General features: G+C 37.3%; 2 protein-coding genes across 3 annotated transcripts; one reads left to right on the forward strand and one right to left on the reverse strand.

Annotated features, from left to right (window-relative positions):
- Window positions 1-2,367: 2,367 nt before the first annotated feature.
- Window positions 2,368-5,220, reverse strand: LOC122049019 (E3 ubiquitin-protein ligase MIEL1-like). 2 transcript variants are annotated; one of them, XM_042610520.1, is made up of 12 exons: window positions 5,063-5,216; window positions 4,884-4,971; window positions 4,763-4,801; window positions 4,649-4,681; window positions 4,483-4,560; window positions 4,339-4,382; window positions 4,215-4,255; window positions 3,467-3,549; window positions 3,307-3,398; window positions 3,140-3,209; window positions 3,003-3,044; window positions 2,370-2,786 (listed from the first exon to the last, which is right to left on the reverse strand). In XM_042610520.1, exons 1-12 carry the CDS (start codon window positions 5,113-5,115, stop codon window positions 2,661-2,663), a joined length of 789 nt encoding a protein of 262 aa, XP_042466454.1. In that variant the 5' UTR covers window positions 5,116-5,216; the 3' UTR covers window positions 2,370-2,660. The 2 variants fall into 2 exon arrangements, with proteins under 2 accessions (XP_042466453.1, XP_042466454.1); XM_042610519.1 differs by having other exon boundaries at window positions 2,368-2,786; window positions 4,763-4,971; window positions 5,063-5,220.
- Window positions 5,221-7,469: 2,249 nt separating this feature from the next.
- On the forward strand, window positions 7,470-16,713 carry LOC122045432 (zinc finger protein CONSTANS-LIKE 13-like). Its single transcript, XM_042605657.1, has 4 exons — window positions 7,470-8,184; window positions 8,586-8,792; window positions 15,752-16,026; window positions 16,329-16,713. Exons 1-4 carry the CDS (start codon window positions 7,627-7,629, stop codon window positions 16,423-16,425), a joined length of 1,137 nt encoding a protein of 378 aa, XP_042461591.1. The 5' UTR covers window positions 7,470-7,626; the 3' UTR covers window positions 16,426-16,713.
- The last annotated feature ends 2,520 nt before the right edge of the window (window positions 16,714-19,233 follow it).

Consider the following 19,233-nt stretch of genomic DNA (forward strand, 5'->3'; position numbering starts at 1 on the left):
GGCCTACGGGACTCAGCTCCCTACTCCTCATGAACATGACTTCCAGCATAAGCCCGGGCAGACACAGAGCCGATTGGAGATACGGGTTCAACTCCACACTCCTTATGGGCATGACTCCCAATATAAACTTGGACAAACACAGAGCTGATCGAATCTATGGGGCTCAGCTCCTCACTCCTCATGGGTTTAACTCCCAACATAAATCCGACCGACCCTAGAGTTGGCCAAACTTGCGGGACTCAGCTCCTCACTCCTTATGAACATAGCTTTTAGCATAAACTCAGACGCCCACAAAACCGACCGAACCTATAGGGCTCAGCTCCTCACTCCTCAATAGTAGGGCTTCCAACATAAACTCGAGCGACCACATAATCGGTTGGACCTACGAGGCTCAGCTCCCCGCTCTTCACATGGGCATGGTTCTTAGCTTAAACTCGGTTGGCTCCAAACTGATCAAACTCCCTCTAAGAGACAACATTGTTAGAGAATCGTAATAACCTGCCAGAGAATAACAGGTACTTACCAAAGAATATTCCTTTACTGACATATACACACAATGGAACCTTTCTCTGCTTAGAGGAAGGCTATTGTACATCCTCCACTACCCGACATATTCTGACATCTGACATTCTCTGACGCTTCATTATTACAAAGGTTATGAGAGACAATATAAATATGGGGTCCTCGCCGTTAGTCAGAGACATGCACACCCACGCATCCACATTTACTGTTCTACTGTTCATCTTCTTCTCCATTTTTACCCATCTACTGTTCTGACTTGAGCGTTGGAGTGTCTCACCGTTGGAGTGTCTCACCGTTGGTTCTCGCTATAACGTTCCTATTGGCTCTATCTGTGGTGTGTGTAGGTTCGCAGCTTCTAGCTCAATGTCCACAACTCCCAGTTTGAAGTCTATCCTCCATCAACACTCCTACCACCTCATCGGCTACCTATCTACTCAGCTTCAGTATGGGATTAGTCAACTTCTTCTTTTGGGTCAAATTCCTCCTCCAAATCATCTTTAAATGCATCCAGGTCATCTCATGCGTCGAAACTATCATCCTCCATGGTGAATCCTAATCATCCTTGGAACGAAGTTTGAGTATAACCAAAGGAAGAAATTGACTCTTCATCTTCTTTCTCTTTTTTTCCAATCCGTGATCTTGGCCTTGCGTTATCGGTCTCGTGAGCATCACGAGTACTTACACCATGATAATGTTAGACCTCTGAGTTTGAAGACAACCAATTTCACCTTCATCCGATACAAAACTTGTTTATAGTTGAAGAATCACTCCATTTTATTGATCCAATCAACAAAATTCTCTATCTGTGACCTACCAGAAAATTTGGGTAAATCAACTCAAAATCTAAGGTCTTTATGTCGATCCTCTCGACCATATACCACACGATCTTTAAGATTTTGCGTTGCTACAGCGACATGCTGGGTTAAATATGCAACTTGCCTCTATAAATCCTCAACTGTCTTTCACGATGTTTGATTTCCTCAATTGGAACTTGCTTGCTCTGATACCAACTGACGTTGGACAGGGTAGCGATTATCCTGTGGGCTAACGAGAAGAAGAAAAATTGAGGATAAGATAAGAAAAGATAGTGTCGTCCTCTAGATTTTCTGAAAAAAAAGAAAATATTATTTATTAATAAAGGATTATTTCTCAAACAACTAAATACATGCTTATATACACTTCAACCCTAAGACACAAAGAAAGGAAATAAATTCTAATATATAAACTACAATTCTTATCTTGTACATAAAGGAAACAAAAAATCTAAAAGGAAAAATTTTCCTAATAGGCTCACAATCCTAAAATCCCTAAACGAATTAAAAATAAAAAATATAAAAGATAGAAATTATAAAAATACCTTAAATACAAAAAAAACTAAAATTATCAAAAATAATAATAAAAATCTACCGATCCGTCTGTATCAATGCTTTTGATGATAAATCAAAATGAAATGTTTCTTTGACGATGTAGTAAAACATAGACATTTTGTTTTAATTTTTACCCAATTTATATAACCTTTCAGGTTATCAGCAATACTCGGAAATATTTTTTAGTATCTTATAGGACAAGAATGAAGCTTGTATACAAGATACTGAAACACGCTGAGGTTTGCAAACTATGAGGGCATAAACTAAGTCAAACCATAGGACCTTAACAAGGTTATTTATATTTGTAAATAAGATAGATTTGTTGCAAGAAAGACATTCTTGAGGTTATGTCCTCTCTAATCGAATAAAAATTCTGATCTAACTCGATACTAATATGTTGACCAAGCTCAAACTTACATTGAGTCGGCTACTCAGTTGCTTACTTCCATAATAACCAAGTTTGTTTGGAAAAAGTATACAATCAACAAGATTGAATTACTCCAAACGATAAACGACCACATTAACATTTCTTCAATGTATAAAACAGGGATACATGATAACAAAGAACTATTTTTCGACAACAAATCATTATAAGAATAAGAGAGAGTGATCTGCATGCCATTTAGAAGCATACTTCAAATCTACAAATGCCTTACTTTGTTTGTGACTTTGCTTTTTAGGTGTAGTTCAAAACCAAGACATCCATAATTGTAGGTGCATACATCAACAGATCATTCAATCAGGCAATCAAACTAAACGCGCGGGATCCAGTCATTGAGGAATTACAGGGGCCGAAATCTTGCGAGTGTTATAGGAGTGGCAATGAGAGCATTTTTGGCCGATGATGTGGTAGGCGACTTCGGTAGTGCGATTGCAGTCATTGCAGAGGATCCACACCTACAAAATCACTGAAAATTAGCACTCATCTGTATTAAACATTTAGAAGAAAAGTGTAGTAATAATTCCTAATCATCTTAACTCTTGAACACAAGTTGAGTATGAAGTGCAACCTAATTGTGTATCAAGTATGATAAAGTTCAAAATTTCCAGAGAAAAAAAATGTTCAGAATCATGGAGGCATCATCAGGAGTAGTTTGTAGAAACAGCACTAACCTTTCTTGATCTGTAATTCCCCAGCATATCTGTCGCTTCTATCTGCAAAAGAGAGAACTTTAGATCATTCATTATAACCTTTTACTAGAAGGATGTCGCTAGTGAAACAAGAAATCAATGATACATTTTTCTCTTACCTCCTCATCCAACTTCTTCCAGATACTTGACATGTCCATTATTGACTTGGAGCATATCGGGCAACAATATCTACATCCATGATAACGAAAACAAGATAAGATTTTTTCAAATGGTAAAGATGAACAGATATCTGAAGTAAGTAGTGTTCTGAAACATTGATGTTTACTTTTCATGCTTCAACATTTCATTGAGACAGTCTGAATGCATAGTGTGCCCACACTGGAGAACAGTTGTTTCTTTCAGTGAGTCAAAGAGATACTGCATTGAGTTCCCAACAATTAGACATCGTCTCAGAAACCTTAAGTATGGATGGCATCATTACAGACCTCGTAACAGATCGAACAGTGGTGTCGCATTGAGTTCTCCACACACGAATGCTTATTGAGCAAACTATTAGAGTAGCAGGATCCTACATAACATATTGACAGAGAATTTGATACTGGAGGAACAAAGGAATTTTGAAGGAACTGAAATTAGAAAATTTAAAATTTGACCAATTCTTTAGACAAAGTTTGTTTCTTTTAATGAATACTGGCATAACTAACAAGCATTCTTAGATGGCATGTTGAAAACTCGAAGAAAAAACATTCAGTATAGTTATTTTATCAACTCTGGATGAAGTTTTTCTTAATATGTTCATCAGCTCAGCAATCTCAAATTGCTTGAAACACAGAATCCAATACTAGTTTTCTGTTACTAGATCCACTTTATCTGAAATCGGAATTGTCACATCTTTCTATATGACCTACTGTCCTAGTAAAGATGTTCTAAGAAGTTCTTTTCAGTTTTAATGGATTACTGAACAAATAAGTAAAATTACTTAGATTTGAGGTTCAATCTAGTAAGTTGATATTATAGTATCTATCAAAGATGCAAAAACTTGTGTAACTGTTAGAAGGAGAACATAATCTGGCATTACAGATCAGGTTCAATTCCATGAAGGTAAAAAAAAAAACATGATCTTCGATTCCATTATCGGTGATCTAATGAACCAAGCATACATTTGGAGATTGCAACATAGTGAAAAACAAATGAAAAAAGCAAGAACTTTGGAAGGAGAAGATAATAGCACACCACATTTCTTGCAATGGAAGAAGTTCGCTCGACCACCAACTCTGCTCAGACACACAATCACCTTGAATAAGCCTCTTACTTTCAGTATGAATGAACACAAGAACACATAGAAGCTATAGCTGACCTGCAGATTCCACAGTCCTTGCAATGAAACTGCCCTTTCTCAATCTGGAAAATCAACAAACAATATACAAGCATGAGAAAAGACCAAATTATGTATATATCAGAAAGGCCGCGATCATCATCCATTGATGAATAGTAACGTTACATCATCATCATGAAACTTGCAAATCTCACAGAAATACTCTCCCATGTTGATCCCACAGTTGGAACAGACCTGTGCAACCTGTGGAAACATGGCAAACAAGGGTAAACTTGTAGCCAAGCAAACACGACGAAAGGTTCAAGAATTTCTAAGATTCATCTCCACTCACACTTTGCTCGGTGCCACAAATCGCACAGATGACCTGCAAATCCACCAAAGTTTATGGATGAAGAGAAAGTGCACAAAACCTACTCGGAGAAATGTTCAGGGATCCGGAACTCACGGTTTTAACTTCAAACCGGCACATTTCATGACGGTCCTTCTGTGTGCAAAGATCAAAATGCCAAATACATATATACATATTAAAACAGGGAGCAGCAAGGAGAGAACTTAGCGGCTGATACCGTGGACTCATTGTGACAGTGGCGGCAGTGAAAGATTTGGCTGCAGCAGGGTGTTCGAAGCATGCACCTTCTCCTATAATGCTTGCATCTGCCAAGTGCATAGAGAAAAAACTCAGCAGTCGGATCAGAAGAAGAAGAACAAGAAGAAGAAGACAGAGAGGTGCGTGCGGCTAACAAACCCATATTCCATCTTGCCGGAGCTCAGTCGAGCATCGTCAGTGGAAAGCTCCATTCCCGGGAGACAATTTGCTTTTGTTAAAACGGCTATGGAGAAGCAGAGCACAGCGGAGCTCTTCAGAATTTATATGGATGAGTTAAAGGCGGTGGTTGGCGGCGCCCGCTAAAAAATAAGGCGACGGTAGAAGATTAGAAGGCAAAAGAATGCATGTTGGTTGCGATGTCTTGAACAAAAGATAATTGTTATTTAGGAACAAGCATTGAGTTCAGTTGGCGGGTCAAAATGTTCAGTTGAAGTGGCTGATTCCCGTAGCAATCACTTCTAGATGATGAACAGCACTCGAACAACAATCTTATTCAATCTATGTGGGCATTTTGCTTGAATCTTTGGTTCAGAGACTACAATCTTATCTTTATGCGCGTGGATATTTTACTTGAGACTTTGGTTAAGGAACCGCAAGATCTTAAAATTTGGCGTCCCAAATTAAAATAATAATAATAATAACAATAATAATAAAATGAGTATCCTTTTTTAAGTCAAAAGAAAGCCTGTTTCGTCTCTAAAATATTTTTTTTATTTCGGTTGTTACTGTGATAAAGATACACCCCTTCAAAAGTGATCAAAATAGTGAAAATTAACTAACGTGGAGTTCAAAGATAAATGATCAAAGTTGTAAGATTAGGTGGACTATGAAATCGTGAATTGTGGATGAACGAGCGGGTCTCTAGAGTCGGTCAACCATAAAAGGTCGATCAGACCATCTGAGCAGCCGCCCTCCGCAACTTGCAATAAAGGTCCAGAGTTGAATACTAAGTTACATGGTCCACAACCTTGGCCGATCAGACCTTAGGTCCGATCTGACATAAAGTGCCTCTTCGACAACAATAAGGCCGAGTGAAGAATAGGCTAATAGCTCCATTTAGTACGACTAAACTGGTGACATCCCGACCGAGAGGCCCTTGATCGGCCTATAGCATCACCCATATACATATCTTACTGTACTCTTTTGGAAGTTTGTGTCGTCCACAACAGAGAATGTCCAGCAAACAAATAGTACTTTAGAAGTTTCTAGCATGTCACATCAAAGATTTGCGTGCTTACTTAAGAAAATGTGTTAGGACACTTTCGACTTGTCTTTACCTAGGACGCTTTATAAAACGTGCATATACTTTTGGATGTGTGCACAGATGCTACAATGATACTATAAAAGGGGGTCTTCATCTATATGCGGAGATATGTGATACTTCATTATTCTACACGCTCATTGCTACAGTCTTTTACTATTCTTCTCCTCATACACGGATCACTAATTTGAGCGTCGGAGGACCAACGCTGAGACCCCTTATCTGACCCAGCACTAATGCTCTTGGTTTTGCATGACAGTGCAAAATCTTCTTCTAATTAACACCAGAGTCACATTCCTAACTAGTCATCTTCTCAACTTTTAGATAGAATCATCAGTATTTTTACAACACTGATCGAATAGTTGTGCAATCGACCCTCTCACATTCTAGAACTTATCAGTTCTATCATCTCATTATCGATTCCTCCAAATTTTAGAAAAAACCAGACTAAGATATTCCAAATCTTAGTTAGAGGATTAGAAAGTGTATAAGATATTGATTCTTAAGTAGCAATTATGATACTAAGTATTGTAGCCACTGCTTAGTAATTTCTATCAGTGTTTTAAAGTAATTTTAATTAATTTAAAACAATTTTAATAAAATTTAAATAATTTTAATCAAATTTAAAAAAATTATTTTGATTTAATGGTCGATGGCTTTATAACAGTTACATCAAAATTTCTATCCATTATAACAGCTGCCCAACAACTATTAAATAAATGACATTTTTAAAATAAATTGCATGGCTGAATATCTTTGACTTTATTTTAGGGGTGCTCATAACAAATCTGTTTTTTTTTATTTTTGTCTAATTTTTATAAAAGTCTTGTATTTTTAAAGTATTTAATGAAAATTTTAAATTTACAGATTCACCTATTTACCTCATCTAGACGATCATAACAATTATTCAATGATCAAATAATTTGTATTTAAAACTAATTATTCATCAAACACTCCAATTTTATTTTATTAAACTTTTAAATTTTATTTTTAAACACTCAGTACTATAATTCTTTAAAATAATCTCTGAATCACTTTTAAATAAATAAAAATTCTCTCACACACTCCCTGAGTAGGTCATGCTTAGCTTCCGGATCAAAAACAATTTTATATATAATTAAAATCAATTTGATGAAAGACAAAAGGCATAATCACAAATAAAAGAAAACGACGAAAAGCAATCTTCCAACTCTCACCATGTTGTGTAATGTGTCAACGTACGAATTGAATGCTTCGAGTGCCCCCTCGGGACGATCTCGCCTTTTTACCACCATGAATTGAATGCTTCGAGACACTTCTATTCTTTGTGGTCCATTGATCCTATTTTGGCCACGCTAGATGTTTCAATCAACATGTTGTGCCATTTATTCCCCGTCGGCGCCGCCATTGCTCGGCACGGCCAATCCAGTTCGAGCGGAAGAAGATTGAAGCAATTCAAGCAATGGGACAAGAGGAAGAAGCATCAGAGATAGGGCAGGTAAACCGAGGAGGAGGAGGAGGAATTGATGAAGAAAGTTGCGATTTTTGTGGGAACGCAAGGGCGCTCTTGTTCTGCCGGGCCGACGCCGCCCGGCTCTGCATCGCCTGCGACCGGCATGTCCACAACGCCAACGTAGTGTCCTCCCAGCACCGCCGCGCGCTCCTCTGCGACGGCTGCCGCTCCGCGCCTGCCTCCATCCTCTGCGCCTCCTCCCACTGCCGCGCGCTCCTCTGTTCCAACTGCGACTTCGACGCCCACCGCCGGTCTCATCCGCTGCACGACCGTCGCCCTGTTGATGATTTCGTCGGGTGCCCCTCGGCCGTGGGGCTGTTCGGACTGCTCGGGATTGGAGCCGACGAGAAGGAGTTGTTGGGTGGAGAGAGGGATGAGGTGGGCGACTACTTGGTAGAAGATGCTAGCGTTTGGGAAGCGAAACCGGTGCTCAGTTTGGAAGATCTCATAGTTCCCACCACTGCCAGCCATGGGTTTCAAGCTATGGGACTCCCTCCACTTCCAAAAGTATGCGAATCAATCAAAATTGTCCTTTTTTCCCCCTTTTCTACTCTTTCATTCTTTAGATGAATTACTACTTCTGTTGTTTTATTTCGTCTTGAATAAGAAAATTCATATGTCTACCAGTACTCTACCTGTGCCTCGAGAATAACTCAATGAACTGTATGATGCTAGCGGCAGTGAAACTGAGTGTATTAAGTGCTCTAGGATTTACTAGTTTGCTCATCCTTGTCATGTTGCTTAAATGAAATTACCATTCTTATTTGTGTTTCAGAATATGATCTTTCACTAGTGAGTGTGTACTGTCCAATTCAACAAACAAATACTGTCTAATGCAGCCTATGATTTACTAGCTTATTATATCTAGGTGAAAAAATGTTCTTACTTTTTGGATGTTTTTGCATCAGCATCGAAATTCAACTTTCTGGAAACATAAAGAGGAGTTAATTTGGCAAATTCGTGAACTTGAAAAGCTTGAAGGATATGCTAGTCAAGACAAAGGATTTGGGGAGCCAGTGACAGAATCATTTTCTTTGGTTCAAGAAAAGGAAATTGAAAGTAATTATATTTGCTCTGCTGTTAGCAGTTCCTGGATTGCGGCAACTACTCCTAAGGTATGATTATGCCTATTTTATGAGTTGTTCATCTTTTCTTGCTAATAGTATCTCTGTAAACAATTGGTTTATATCATTGCAATATCACTACCTTGATTGTTTTATGCATGATATTGGAGATGTTGAATGTTTAACACTGTTACTCTTGTTGGGAGTCAGGTATGAGTATGTCATTCATGGGAATTTAGTGCTATTTTATTCTTCTTACCTGAATGTTAGTTTTTATCATTCTTCTTACCTGAATGCTAGTTTTTTCTAAAAAGTTACCTTCCTTCAGTTAATATAATAGTTTCCTCACTGTATGCCATAAACAAAGTAATTTAAAGCCGTCAATCGCTCTATTTATTGTAGCTTCAAGCTATCTTTGCCATCTTGCACAGATTATCTAGATCACTAAGATTTTATTTATGGTTCTTTCCCATTTTACATCTAAATTTTATTTCTCCAATTTTTGGAAAATTCACACTATCATATTTTTATGTTTATAGTTCATGCTGTCATTTGACTAACTAGATCTTAGTAGATAGTAGGAGAAAAAGAGATGCAGGTGGAACTTAATTCCCATTATTGCATTTATATGATGAAACCACATATACTTTATCACATGTTTTTTTTATGAGGATGGCATTTAGTCATGACTTGGAAAATGGTTTGATTATTTTCTTGCATAAAATGGTAAATTAACAGAGAGTGACCTTATTTTTTCCTTAATAAGAAGCCGATATTGGGCAAAAGACAATTATGCTCGCCCCAGCGCCCCTGTCAACCTACCCCAAGACCATAACGAGGGATGTAAATCACGCTAACTGAGAAAGGTAAGATAGATGGGAGGGTGAGTTGTGTCGGAGTGTAGGTATTTACGCCTCACCAGCCTTGGGATTTGACCCTTCGCTTATTGGGAAAATTTGTCATCCACTTACCATCTCAGCTAAGCCCATGGGGGAATTAATAAGAAACCTGCAAAAGGCGAATACACTCGCTCTCAGCGCCAATAAGAAGCCTATATATATGTATGTGAAGTGGTTGACTTGACTAGGTGGTAATTTATTGAATTAATAAATACTGCATAGCTATAGTAGAAATGCAACATAACATTTAAAATGGTGCATGTATGGTAAAAGTTGTACTAATTTAACCTAACATATTGTTGAGGTGAGCTTTAGCATAATGACCTACCCAAAGAGAAAATTAACCCATTAACTTTCTTAGGTTCAATCATTGTCTAAGCTACTCAGGCTTAATATAACAACCATTTTTTGGTGCAATTGTGCTCCAAGTGGTCCGGTGTGATTTTGGATTTTTATATTTGGGCAAAGGATTTAAATTAGACATTACTATGTGTATTTGATATGTACATGTTGAGTGCGCAAGGGCATGCAGGAACATACATGGAGTTTGGAGAGTTCATATGGTTGATGGCTTGGCGTGGTCAAGGTGGCACACTCAGTGTCTTGGAGGTCCTCTTAGATCGGAGAAGGAGACATTCAAGGGACCATAAGACGAGGAGCATTGAGGTGGCATGAGAGTAGCTCTGGAGCATTCTAAGTTTGCAACATGCTGACTCGAGGTCCATAGAGATAAGAGAAGGTTTCATGAGAAAGATCGATCGATTACAAAACAAGGAGCATCGAGGTAGCAAGGACGACAACTTTGGAGGTAGACTATGAAGGTAAGAGGCATGACCACATGAAAGATGACATGTGGAGGAGTCGATGGCTTGAGTTCATCCAAGGGACGTATGACCTAATGATAGATGTTTGAGAGGCAAAGTCAAGCTACATGGTAAAACGTCGGTGAGTTGTGAGTATTAAGTGACCTGTACCCATGGGGGATAAGGGTAGAACTCAATATAGGTGGACTCAACCTTACTGGTGGTCGTACTCAGGATCAACGATTGGTGACGGACAATAGCCAATTGGTGACTAGGAAACCTAGTACCCAAGTGGATTTAAGTTATACATTGTCATGTGTATTTGATGTGTGTGTTTGAGTGTGTTAGAGCATGTAGGAACATATATGGAGCTTGGAGAGCTCATATAGTTGATGGCTCAGCGTGGTTAAGGTGGCATGCAGAGTGTCTTGGAGGTCCTCTTAGATTGGAGAAGGATAGTATGACACGTTTGAGGGGCGCAAGACGAGGAGCACTGAGATGATATTCGAGTAACTCTGGAACATTCCAAGTGTCAACTTGATGGCTTGAATTCCATAAAGATCGAAGAAGGTTGCATGAAGTAAATAGAGGGATTATATGATGCGGAGCATCAAGGCAACAAGGACGACAACAATTGGAGGTAGACTATGAAAAAAAAAGGTAGATCTAATATCTTAACAGTCCCCTTAGTGTCGGCCCCACGAATATAGAGGGAGGTAAATGCAAGTACATAGGTCATAGGCGCATGGTGGGGTAAATCCGAGGTCGTCAGTTCCTGAGAATCGACCCTAGCCATTATGCCAGAGATGTCATGCGCCCACTGTCTGCGCTACACCCTGAGACTGGAGGTAGACTATGAAGGCAAGAGGCGTGAAGGATGGCACGTGGAGGAGCCGAGGGTTCAAGTGAATCCGAGGGATGTATGGCCTAATGTTAAATGGCTGAGGGGAAAAGTCAAGCTGCATGGTAAGACTCCGGTGAGCTAAGTGTAAGTAACATGTAATCATGGGGGACAAGGGTAGAGTCCAACATAGACGAACTCAACCTTAGAGGTTGTTGTAATCAGTATCAACAATCAACCGGTGATGGTCAATGATCAATTAGTGACCAAGAAACTCAATACCCTAAGTGGATTTGAGGTTTGGGATTTATTAGTTGACTGGTGTTAGAATATAATCGATTGTTGGACAAGTCAACTAGTGGATGAGTTGACTAATATGAATCAGTTGACTCGGTCCAAGGAGTTAGCGAACAAGATATTTTTGTGGCTGATTTTTTATTGGAGGAGGAATTAGTAGAAGGGTGATGTTCGATCTGGCTTAAATGGAGAAAGGGTGGCAATACAGATTGCATTTGAATGCGCAGTGAAAGAGCAGTGTTACAAGGGTTTATTTAAGCAGTTATACAAATTGAGGAACAACTCATTGGATACGATTTAATTTGAGAATCCATTTGGTAGCTACCTAGTACCTAGTCTATATGGAACTTCTCGTACAAAATGAGTGCAACTCGTTTATAGATTTAAGGGGAAGGCAACAATGTTGTTTCCTCTTGAGGTGTGAAGGTGGAAGTGACTTTGGATTGAAAGAGGAATTAGAAGGGTAGCGTCTGATGTGGCTTAAGGGGAGAAAGTGTGGCGACAAAGACCACCTTTGATTGCGCGCAAGAGAGAGTAGTGTGAGTGTGTGACAAGGGCCTTTTTAGCAGCTATGCAAGTCGAGGAACAAAACACCGAATGTAACTTGCTGTGAGAATCCATTTGGTGGCTACCTAGTTTTTGTGCAAATTCTCAAACAAATGAGTGCAACTCATTTAAGACTTGAAATTGTCACTATCTTTTTTTTTTTTTTTTTCCTTTTTGAAGATCAACATAAAGGTTGGTGCATAGTCCATACAACAAGTACCTCTGTTAGGAGATCTGCTAAAAACCATTCGATACAACACTTGTGGAATTTGTGCATAATGAAAGTTGAATTAAGGTGTTCTCAATTCATTTTTTACAAGTAGATTTTCTGGGAAATTAAATGACATTATGAAGTGGGTCGAAGGGACATAGTATTTCAAGTTTGAAGTCATACCGTAAGATGATAAGATGATTGAATTGCAGGAAACCTTCAATGTGAAAGGCTTTGTGAATAGTGGAATCTTCTAACAGCCTTCATGCAAACCAAAGAGTTGTCATTTATAGTATGTCGTTAATAATTGCTCATTAGGTGATTAATTAGTTTACTTAAATTTGAGGGGTTTAATTGAATTAAATTTATCAATTAACTTATTTAATTAAACACAGAGGAGCATGTTAAAATTAAAGAGTCAACTAGATTTAAATATTGGAGATATTTAAAGAACCCAACTAAGTCGAATTGTTACACAATTCTTAATTGTAAAGTTACATTTTGATTTTCTTTTTATGGAATTAATTGAGAAGGCGACATCTCTTAAATTAGAATAGAATGCAACTCTTTAAATTGGGATAATTAGAAATCTGATCATTGCTTTTTCCTCATTAAGTTTGACTAGGGGTTGGCAAATGGTCCTCCATTCTTCTTCTGTTTGATTGTCTAATTGTTGATCGATCTCCACCTTTCTCTTAAAGAATGTTGGATGTCTGGACACTAGTTTCTCCTCCTCTATGCTCGAGGTGGCACACTGGTGCGAATGACATAGAGGCTAGGCACTTGAACTAATTAGACCCTAAGGTATAAATATCATTTTCATCAACTTGATGTTATATATGTTGTTTGATTTAATCTGCAGAAAGCTTGATCAGGCTAAATAAAAAATTTAAAATATTTTTCATTCTTTTGATCGAGTCATGCAATCCCAACAATGTTAGGTTTGGTGAACCAGGTGAACAATTACCATGTGGTATAGAATGGATCTCCTGGACCCTTGTCTCGATCCCCTCCTTGTCCACTCCACAATTGGCACATCAGATCGCGGTCGGAATCTGGCCACAATTGGCTGCAATCTCTCCTGGGTTCACCTTCCCACCCAGGTTGTAGTTTGGGCCGGGGCCTGGTCGGAGGCCGTTGGCGATGGGCGGGCTGTCGGGCGTTGAGCAGAGGGGGCGGTCCGCCCACCGCCAGTGGTCTTTGGCCGCTTGCCCCTAGACCCAAACTACAACTTCGGTGGGAAGGAAGGTGAACCCAAGAGAGATCGCAGCCGATTACGACCGGATTCTGGCCATGATCCGATGTGTCAATTGTGGAGTGGACCAGGAGGGGACCATGACAAGGGGTCCAGGAGATCCCTTCTCCTTGTAGTATGATTTTAATCATCTAAGCAATCTAGCGGTTTAGACCAAACTTTGACAGGGCAACACCAATTTTGCCTTACCACTCGGCTAAGTCAGCAAACAAAAATTTGATCCATATCTAAAACAGATTCTAAAATAGGTAAAAGAAATAGTATTGATTGATATTCTTTACTAAGATTCTATTACTATTTTTATATCCAATTTAGATTATTATCTTCAATTGGTCTTTATACCCCTTCATAATTTCTTTAGCCCTTTGATTTGTTTTATATTTTTTTGTTGATCCTTTGTCTATTTTCTCCTTTTAATAGGTTTCCTATTATCACCTGTTGAGTCCTTGTATCAGTGGTAAAGTTGTTGCCATGTGATCTTGAGGCCATGGGTTCGAGTCACAAAAACGGTCTCTTACAAAATGCAAGGTAAGACTGCGTACAATAAAACCAATGTGGTTCAACCCTTTCCCGAGATCTCGCGCTGGCCGGAGCTTCATGCACCGAACTGCCCCTTGGGTCCTTGTATCCTTTTACCATTACCACCATCAATACATCAAGATCTATTCTAATAAATGCCTCCATTCTCATCTTCCAATATCCAAAATTTATTCCATCATAAGTGGGAGGATGATAGTGGTTTCTAACCATTGCTCTTTGGATGTTAATCTTTAAATTTAAAACACCCACTCTAATACCAACTAATAGGATGGTAGTAGAGCAATCTTATCTGCTAAAATCTTAGTCCTAGGCTTTGATACCGACTATTAGGGTGTGCGAGATGGTTGAATATACAGTGAGCTTTAATCATTTGAATGTTGCACAAAATGCAAAGAAGACGATAATGTCAGTGTTGTGAGTGTTTATATGTATTTTGTTTGTGTCAAATATACGAATTGCAAAAAAATAGTAAATTAGCAAACAACACAACTAACATAATTTTACATAGTTTGGAGATCCTATTTTTATTGCACAGCCTATGATGCATTTGGACCATCAGCCCCACAAATCCATTGTGAATCTCCCCTTTAAAAGAGGTAATGAGATAAAACCTCTACAACACCCAACTTAATTATGTTCTCGAATAATTTTTACTCTTTCTAAGAATGTCAATGAAAGACTAGAGAGTAAATTACAACCATTGTCCTTGGAGTCTTGTAAGTACTTGAGCACTTTTGAATATAGAAGAATGGTGTTATTAAATGCATTTATTTGCACAACCGATAGCTACTCATCAGAGAATATAGAAGAAACACATAACCAAGTATATCTTATTAGTGTAAGTTTATTGATGTACACCTTACCGTACCGAAAAATTCAGTATAAAAAATTTTTATACCGATATCGGTATACCGAAATTCCGGTATGGTATTAATTTCATATCGTTTATAGTAAAATTTTGGTATCGGTACAGTATATCAAAAATTTTAATATAAATCCTATTATACTGTACCAAATTTTTCGGTATACTATAAAATTGGTATATTTCGGTAAAAAAAGTCATTTTCTGTTTTCTAGAAAACGCGCATTTTCCAGAAAATGAAAATGAAAAATGTGCAAACCAAACATACCCTAAATTTTTAATATTTTTTCCCGCCCCTATATACATGGAGACCTTTAAAGACATTAACTAACATAACACTAAAAAAATGTAAAATGAAAAAAATGAAAACCATACAAGAAGACCAATAAAGAACTGCCCAAGAACTCATGTTGCTAAATTCATCTTAGAGTAATCACTTAACTTTGTTTGTCAATAATTATGTTACTTTTAACTTTGTTTGTCAATAATTGTGTTATTTTTGATGAAGCAAACTGCAGCGCTCACAACTATCAGCTCAATTTTATTGAAATTACTCAGAATCCACAATCTTGTTGACCACTTTTTCTAAGATTCATTTGAAGCAGTGTATCCCGTTAGCTGATAAACTTTCATTCTTACAGTACTTCAACAAGAAAATGAAATTAGAATTGTAGTTACAGTGAATTTGCAAAAGAAACTTCTCTTTTAGGAGGGAAAGAAAAGAACTGAGATGCTAGAAACTCTTTTAATGTGCAGGACATTATTCCTGAGTGCAATCAAGCCGATGAAGGTCAAGAAGTCTTGAGTACACTGGATTTGTTGAATCCTTGTGGGGAATATAATGGAAGCTCTTGTATTGTAAATTTGAAATCTCTGAATGGTGCTATTGAAGTCGATGCATGTCCACATCGTGCCACTGATATAGTCCATTCTAATGAAGACTCAGGCCCTAAAGATGCAAAGCAACTTTTAGCTTGCCTAGACCGAAGCTCGATGATCTCACGGTACAAGGAGAAGAGGAAGACACGCAGGTAAGAATTAAGGTGTCTTTTCATCTAGTCTGTCTTATTGATATCAGAGTCTGAATTGTTAATGGCGGAGCTAGCTTAGGTGATCTACTTGGGCTGTGGGCCACGAGGGCAGACGCCGACACCGTCACCCTGACTAGCCTCTTCTTTTCTTCACTTTTTCCCTTTCTCTTCCAGTAAATCTCCCTTCCACTATCGTTGGGCCCCCGGCTTACAGTCCGGGTAGCCATCAATGTGGCTCTGCCATTGTGAACTGTAACTTTCTACCTCTATTGATTTCTCTATCTTCTTCTTTAACTAAGCAGATATGATAAACTGATAAGATATGAATCACGGAAGATACGAGCTGATACCAGGCTGAGAATCAAGGGTCGGTTTGCTAAAGTGAACCCGAATCAGTGAAATATCGATGAGTAGTATGTCAAGAAATGCAGGTAGCAATCACCACCCAATTCAGACGAGATGGATAAAATCCGGCAGATCTTGAGCAAATGATTGATGCACATTATTTAATGGGAGGACAAGTATTTTGTATTCTTATAAACATGCTTAAATACTTATCTATATATATTATATGACATGCTGAAAAACAAACAGAAATCCATTTTGTTTTTTTTTTCCAATTGTTCCATGTAATACTGATATGACTCGATAAGTATTTGTTTGTAATGTTTGTAAGTTTGTGTTGTTGCTGAGGAAGACAGATTTTTATCCTGAAACATCTTTTACCTACGATTTTCGTTTCCTAAGACATTTCATCTATGGATCCTCCTCTATCAACTTCTATTAGATTTTTATATTTGTCAGCATCGATATAAGATTTTGCTTTTGCTAAATATCCGATTGATCTCTGCTCATTTGGCCATTATTCATAAGTAAATGACAAAATATTCTATTGACCATGAACTACTTGTATTTCATTCTCCGTGCATACTCTCTCGAGACACAAGTAACATAATCATACGGGGTTTTATACATTACGGATTGGTCCGTTCTCGCCTGTACTATAGATTTAAAAGTCAGAGCGTCCAAAAAATGATCGAACGTCCGGATAACTTTTGAACGTCCTTACTCAGATCCACAACGCATGCATGAAAGTCCAATCTACATTGTATCACATCTTTTTAAATTTAACTTTAAAATTTATCAAACATATCAAAACCCCTTCTACTCTCTTTCTTCCACTTAAAGAAATTTTTAACCAACGCTTTTAACCTGCACTGATAAATTTTTTTTTCACTTACCACTTAACAAATAGATTCATTTATTTTAACTCTTAATAGATAAAAATTTATCTTATTACTCTCAGTTTTAATTAAATTTTCCTAATATTTTTTCCCTCCCGATTCTTAACATCAGTTTCTAACCTAAACCATCGACAACCATACCCATCAAATGAAGTCGACCACCAAAATTAGAGAGACAACCAGACCTTTGAAGTGAAGTACCTTATTTTATTCAAATTAAGGGAAAAACTAGTGAACAAGAGAAAAAAGTATGATTTTTTGCTTGACTTTATTATTATCTTTCCATTTAAATTGCATATTTATGAGTGAGTTTATGTTTGATCATTTTCAATTGAATGATTTCATGAGATTTGGGATTAATTTTCTAATTGGGTTTGTGTAATTTGCTGTTAATTAAAATGAAACAACATCTTAGTTTTTGACTACCTATTTCATACCCAATATTTAGGGTTTAGTTTTTTGATTGTATTTGTATTTTATCCATTTCCATTGTGAAGTGGTTATCTGGAAATTCTTTAAAGTAGTCAATTTCATGCCCAATTTGTATCGTTTATGGGGCATTTGATTTAGGGGAATAAGAGTAAGGAATGAGAATAACAATCATTGATTGATATTGTTGATGTTTGGATTATATTCTCTTATTCCAAAAATACCCTTGACGCAAAACTAAAATTTCCCCCCTTAATATCAAATATCAAAATATATTTATTTAAATTTTCTTTAATATCACTTTTTCTCTCTTTGTTCTCTCTCATCATATTTTCTCTCTCCTCATTTTATCATCCATTTTCTCTCCTTAATCTCTCTCATCATTTTTTTTCCTCTTTTTTTTCTCATTACATTTTATCTCTCATCACACTTTCTCTCTCCTTAATATCTTCCATCACACTCTCTTCCCTTTTTTTTTCTCATCATATTTTCTCTCTCATCATACTTTCTCTTTCCTCAATCTCTCACATCACACTCTTTTTTCTCTTTCTTCTCATCACACTTTCTCTCTCCTCAATCTCTCCCTTCACACTCTTTCCCTTTTTTCTCAACACACTTTCTTTCTCATCACACTTTCTCTCTCATCATACTTTCTCTCTCCTCAATCTCTCCCATCACATTGGCTTTCCTATTTTTTCTCATCACACTTTCTGTCTTATCATACTTTCTCACTCATCACACTCTCTCTCCTCATTTTTTCTCATTATACTTTCTCTCTCTTCATCCTCTCTCATCATATTTTTTTTCTCATCTTCTATCATCATGCTCTCTCCCATCACACTCCCTTTCCTCATTTTCTCTCATCACACTTTCTATCTCTTTATTCTTTCTCATCATACTTTCTCTCTCATCATATTTTTCTCTCACATTCAACTTTATCTCACATCTAATTTTTTCTCTTATTTTCCTTTAAGGGTAAAAAATAAAATTTTAATTTATTCTGATAGAAAATATTCAACTAACCAAACATTACTTTTAAGAGTGATATCCATGCTCATATCCATTCCTATTCTACAATACTATGATTCTCATTCCGATTCCTATTCCTGGGAAAAAACCAAATGCTCCCTTAGTTTTTGAATCTAAACATTGTTCAATTTTTAGGAATTTTATGGAAAGATTATTTTTTGTCTTGAATTTTATATGAATGAAGCTTTGATCTTTAGTTTTTATATTATGAATTGAATGTTATGTTGTTATGGATTAGGCCAAAAATGGATTCTGGAAGTAAGCCTTGCAACCTTGTATTTTTGGGTAGTTATAAGTGCAATAAGCAGTTGTTTATGATTTCAATTTTTAGCGGTTGTAGTTTGATGGATATATTTATGATTCTTGGCAAAAAAATGTGTGGAGATTCTCCCAAATATATGATTTTGCAATATGTAGCTCCGCAACATAAGATGTACGTGATTTTGAACGATGATGATGATGATGTCCATAATATGATACATCTTCATATGTGTATGAAACTCAT

This window comes from Zingiber officinale, chromosome 2B (assembly GCF_018446385.1).
Source record: "Zingiber officinale cultivar Zhangliang chromosome 2B, Zo_v1.1, whole genome shotgun sequence".
Lineage (NCBI taxonomy): Eukaryota > Viridiplantae > Streptophyta > Magnoliopsida > Zingiberales > Zingiberaceae > Zingiber > Zingiber officinale.

Coding starts and splice junctions, on each gene's coding strand:
- LOC122049019 (XM_042610519.1), bottom strand. Junction 4,383..4,482: donor GCAAGTTTCATGATGATGAT/GTAACGTTACTA, acceptor TTGATTTTCCAG/ATTGAGAAAGGGCAGTTTCA. Junction 3,399..3,466: donor ACTGTTCGATCTGTTACGAG/GTCTGTAATGAT, acceptor AACTCAATGCAG/TATCTCTTTGACTCACTGAA.
- LOC122045432 (XM_042605657.1), top strand. CDS start 7,627: ATGGGACAAGAGGAAGAAGCATCAGAGATAGGGCAGGTAAACCGAGGA. Junction 8,185..8,585: donor GACTCCCTCCACTTCCAAAA/GTATGCGAATCA, acceptor TTTTTGCATCAG/CATCGAAATTCAACTTTCTG. Junction 8,793..15,751: donor TTGCGGCAACTACTCCTAAG/GTATGATTATGC, acceptor TTTAATGTGCAG/GACATTATTCCTGAGTGCAA.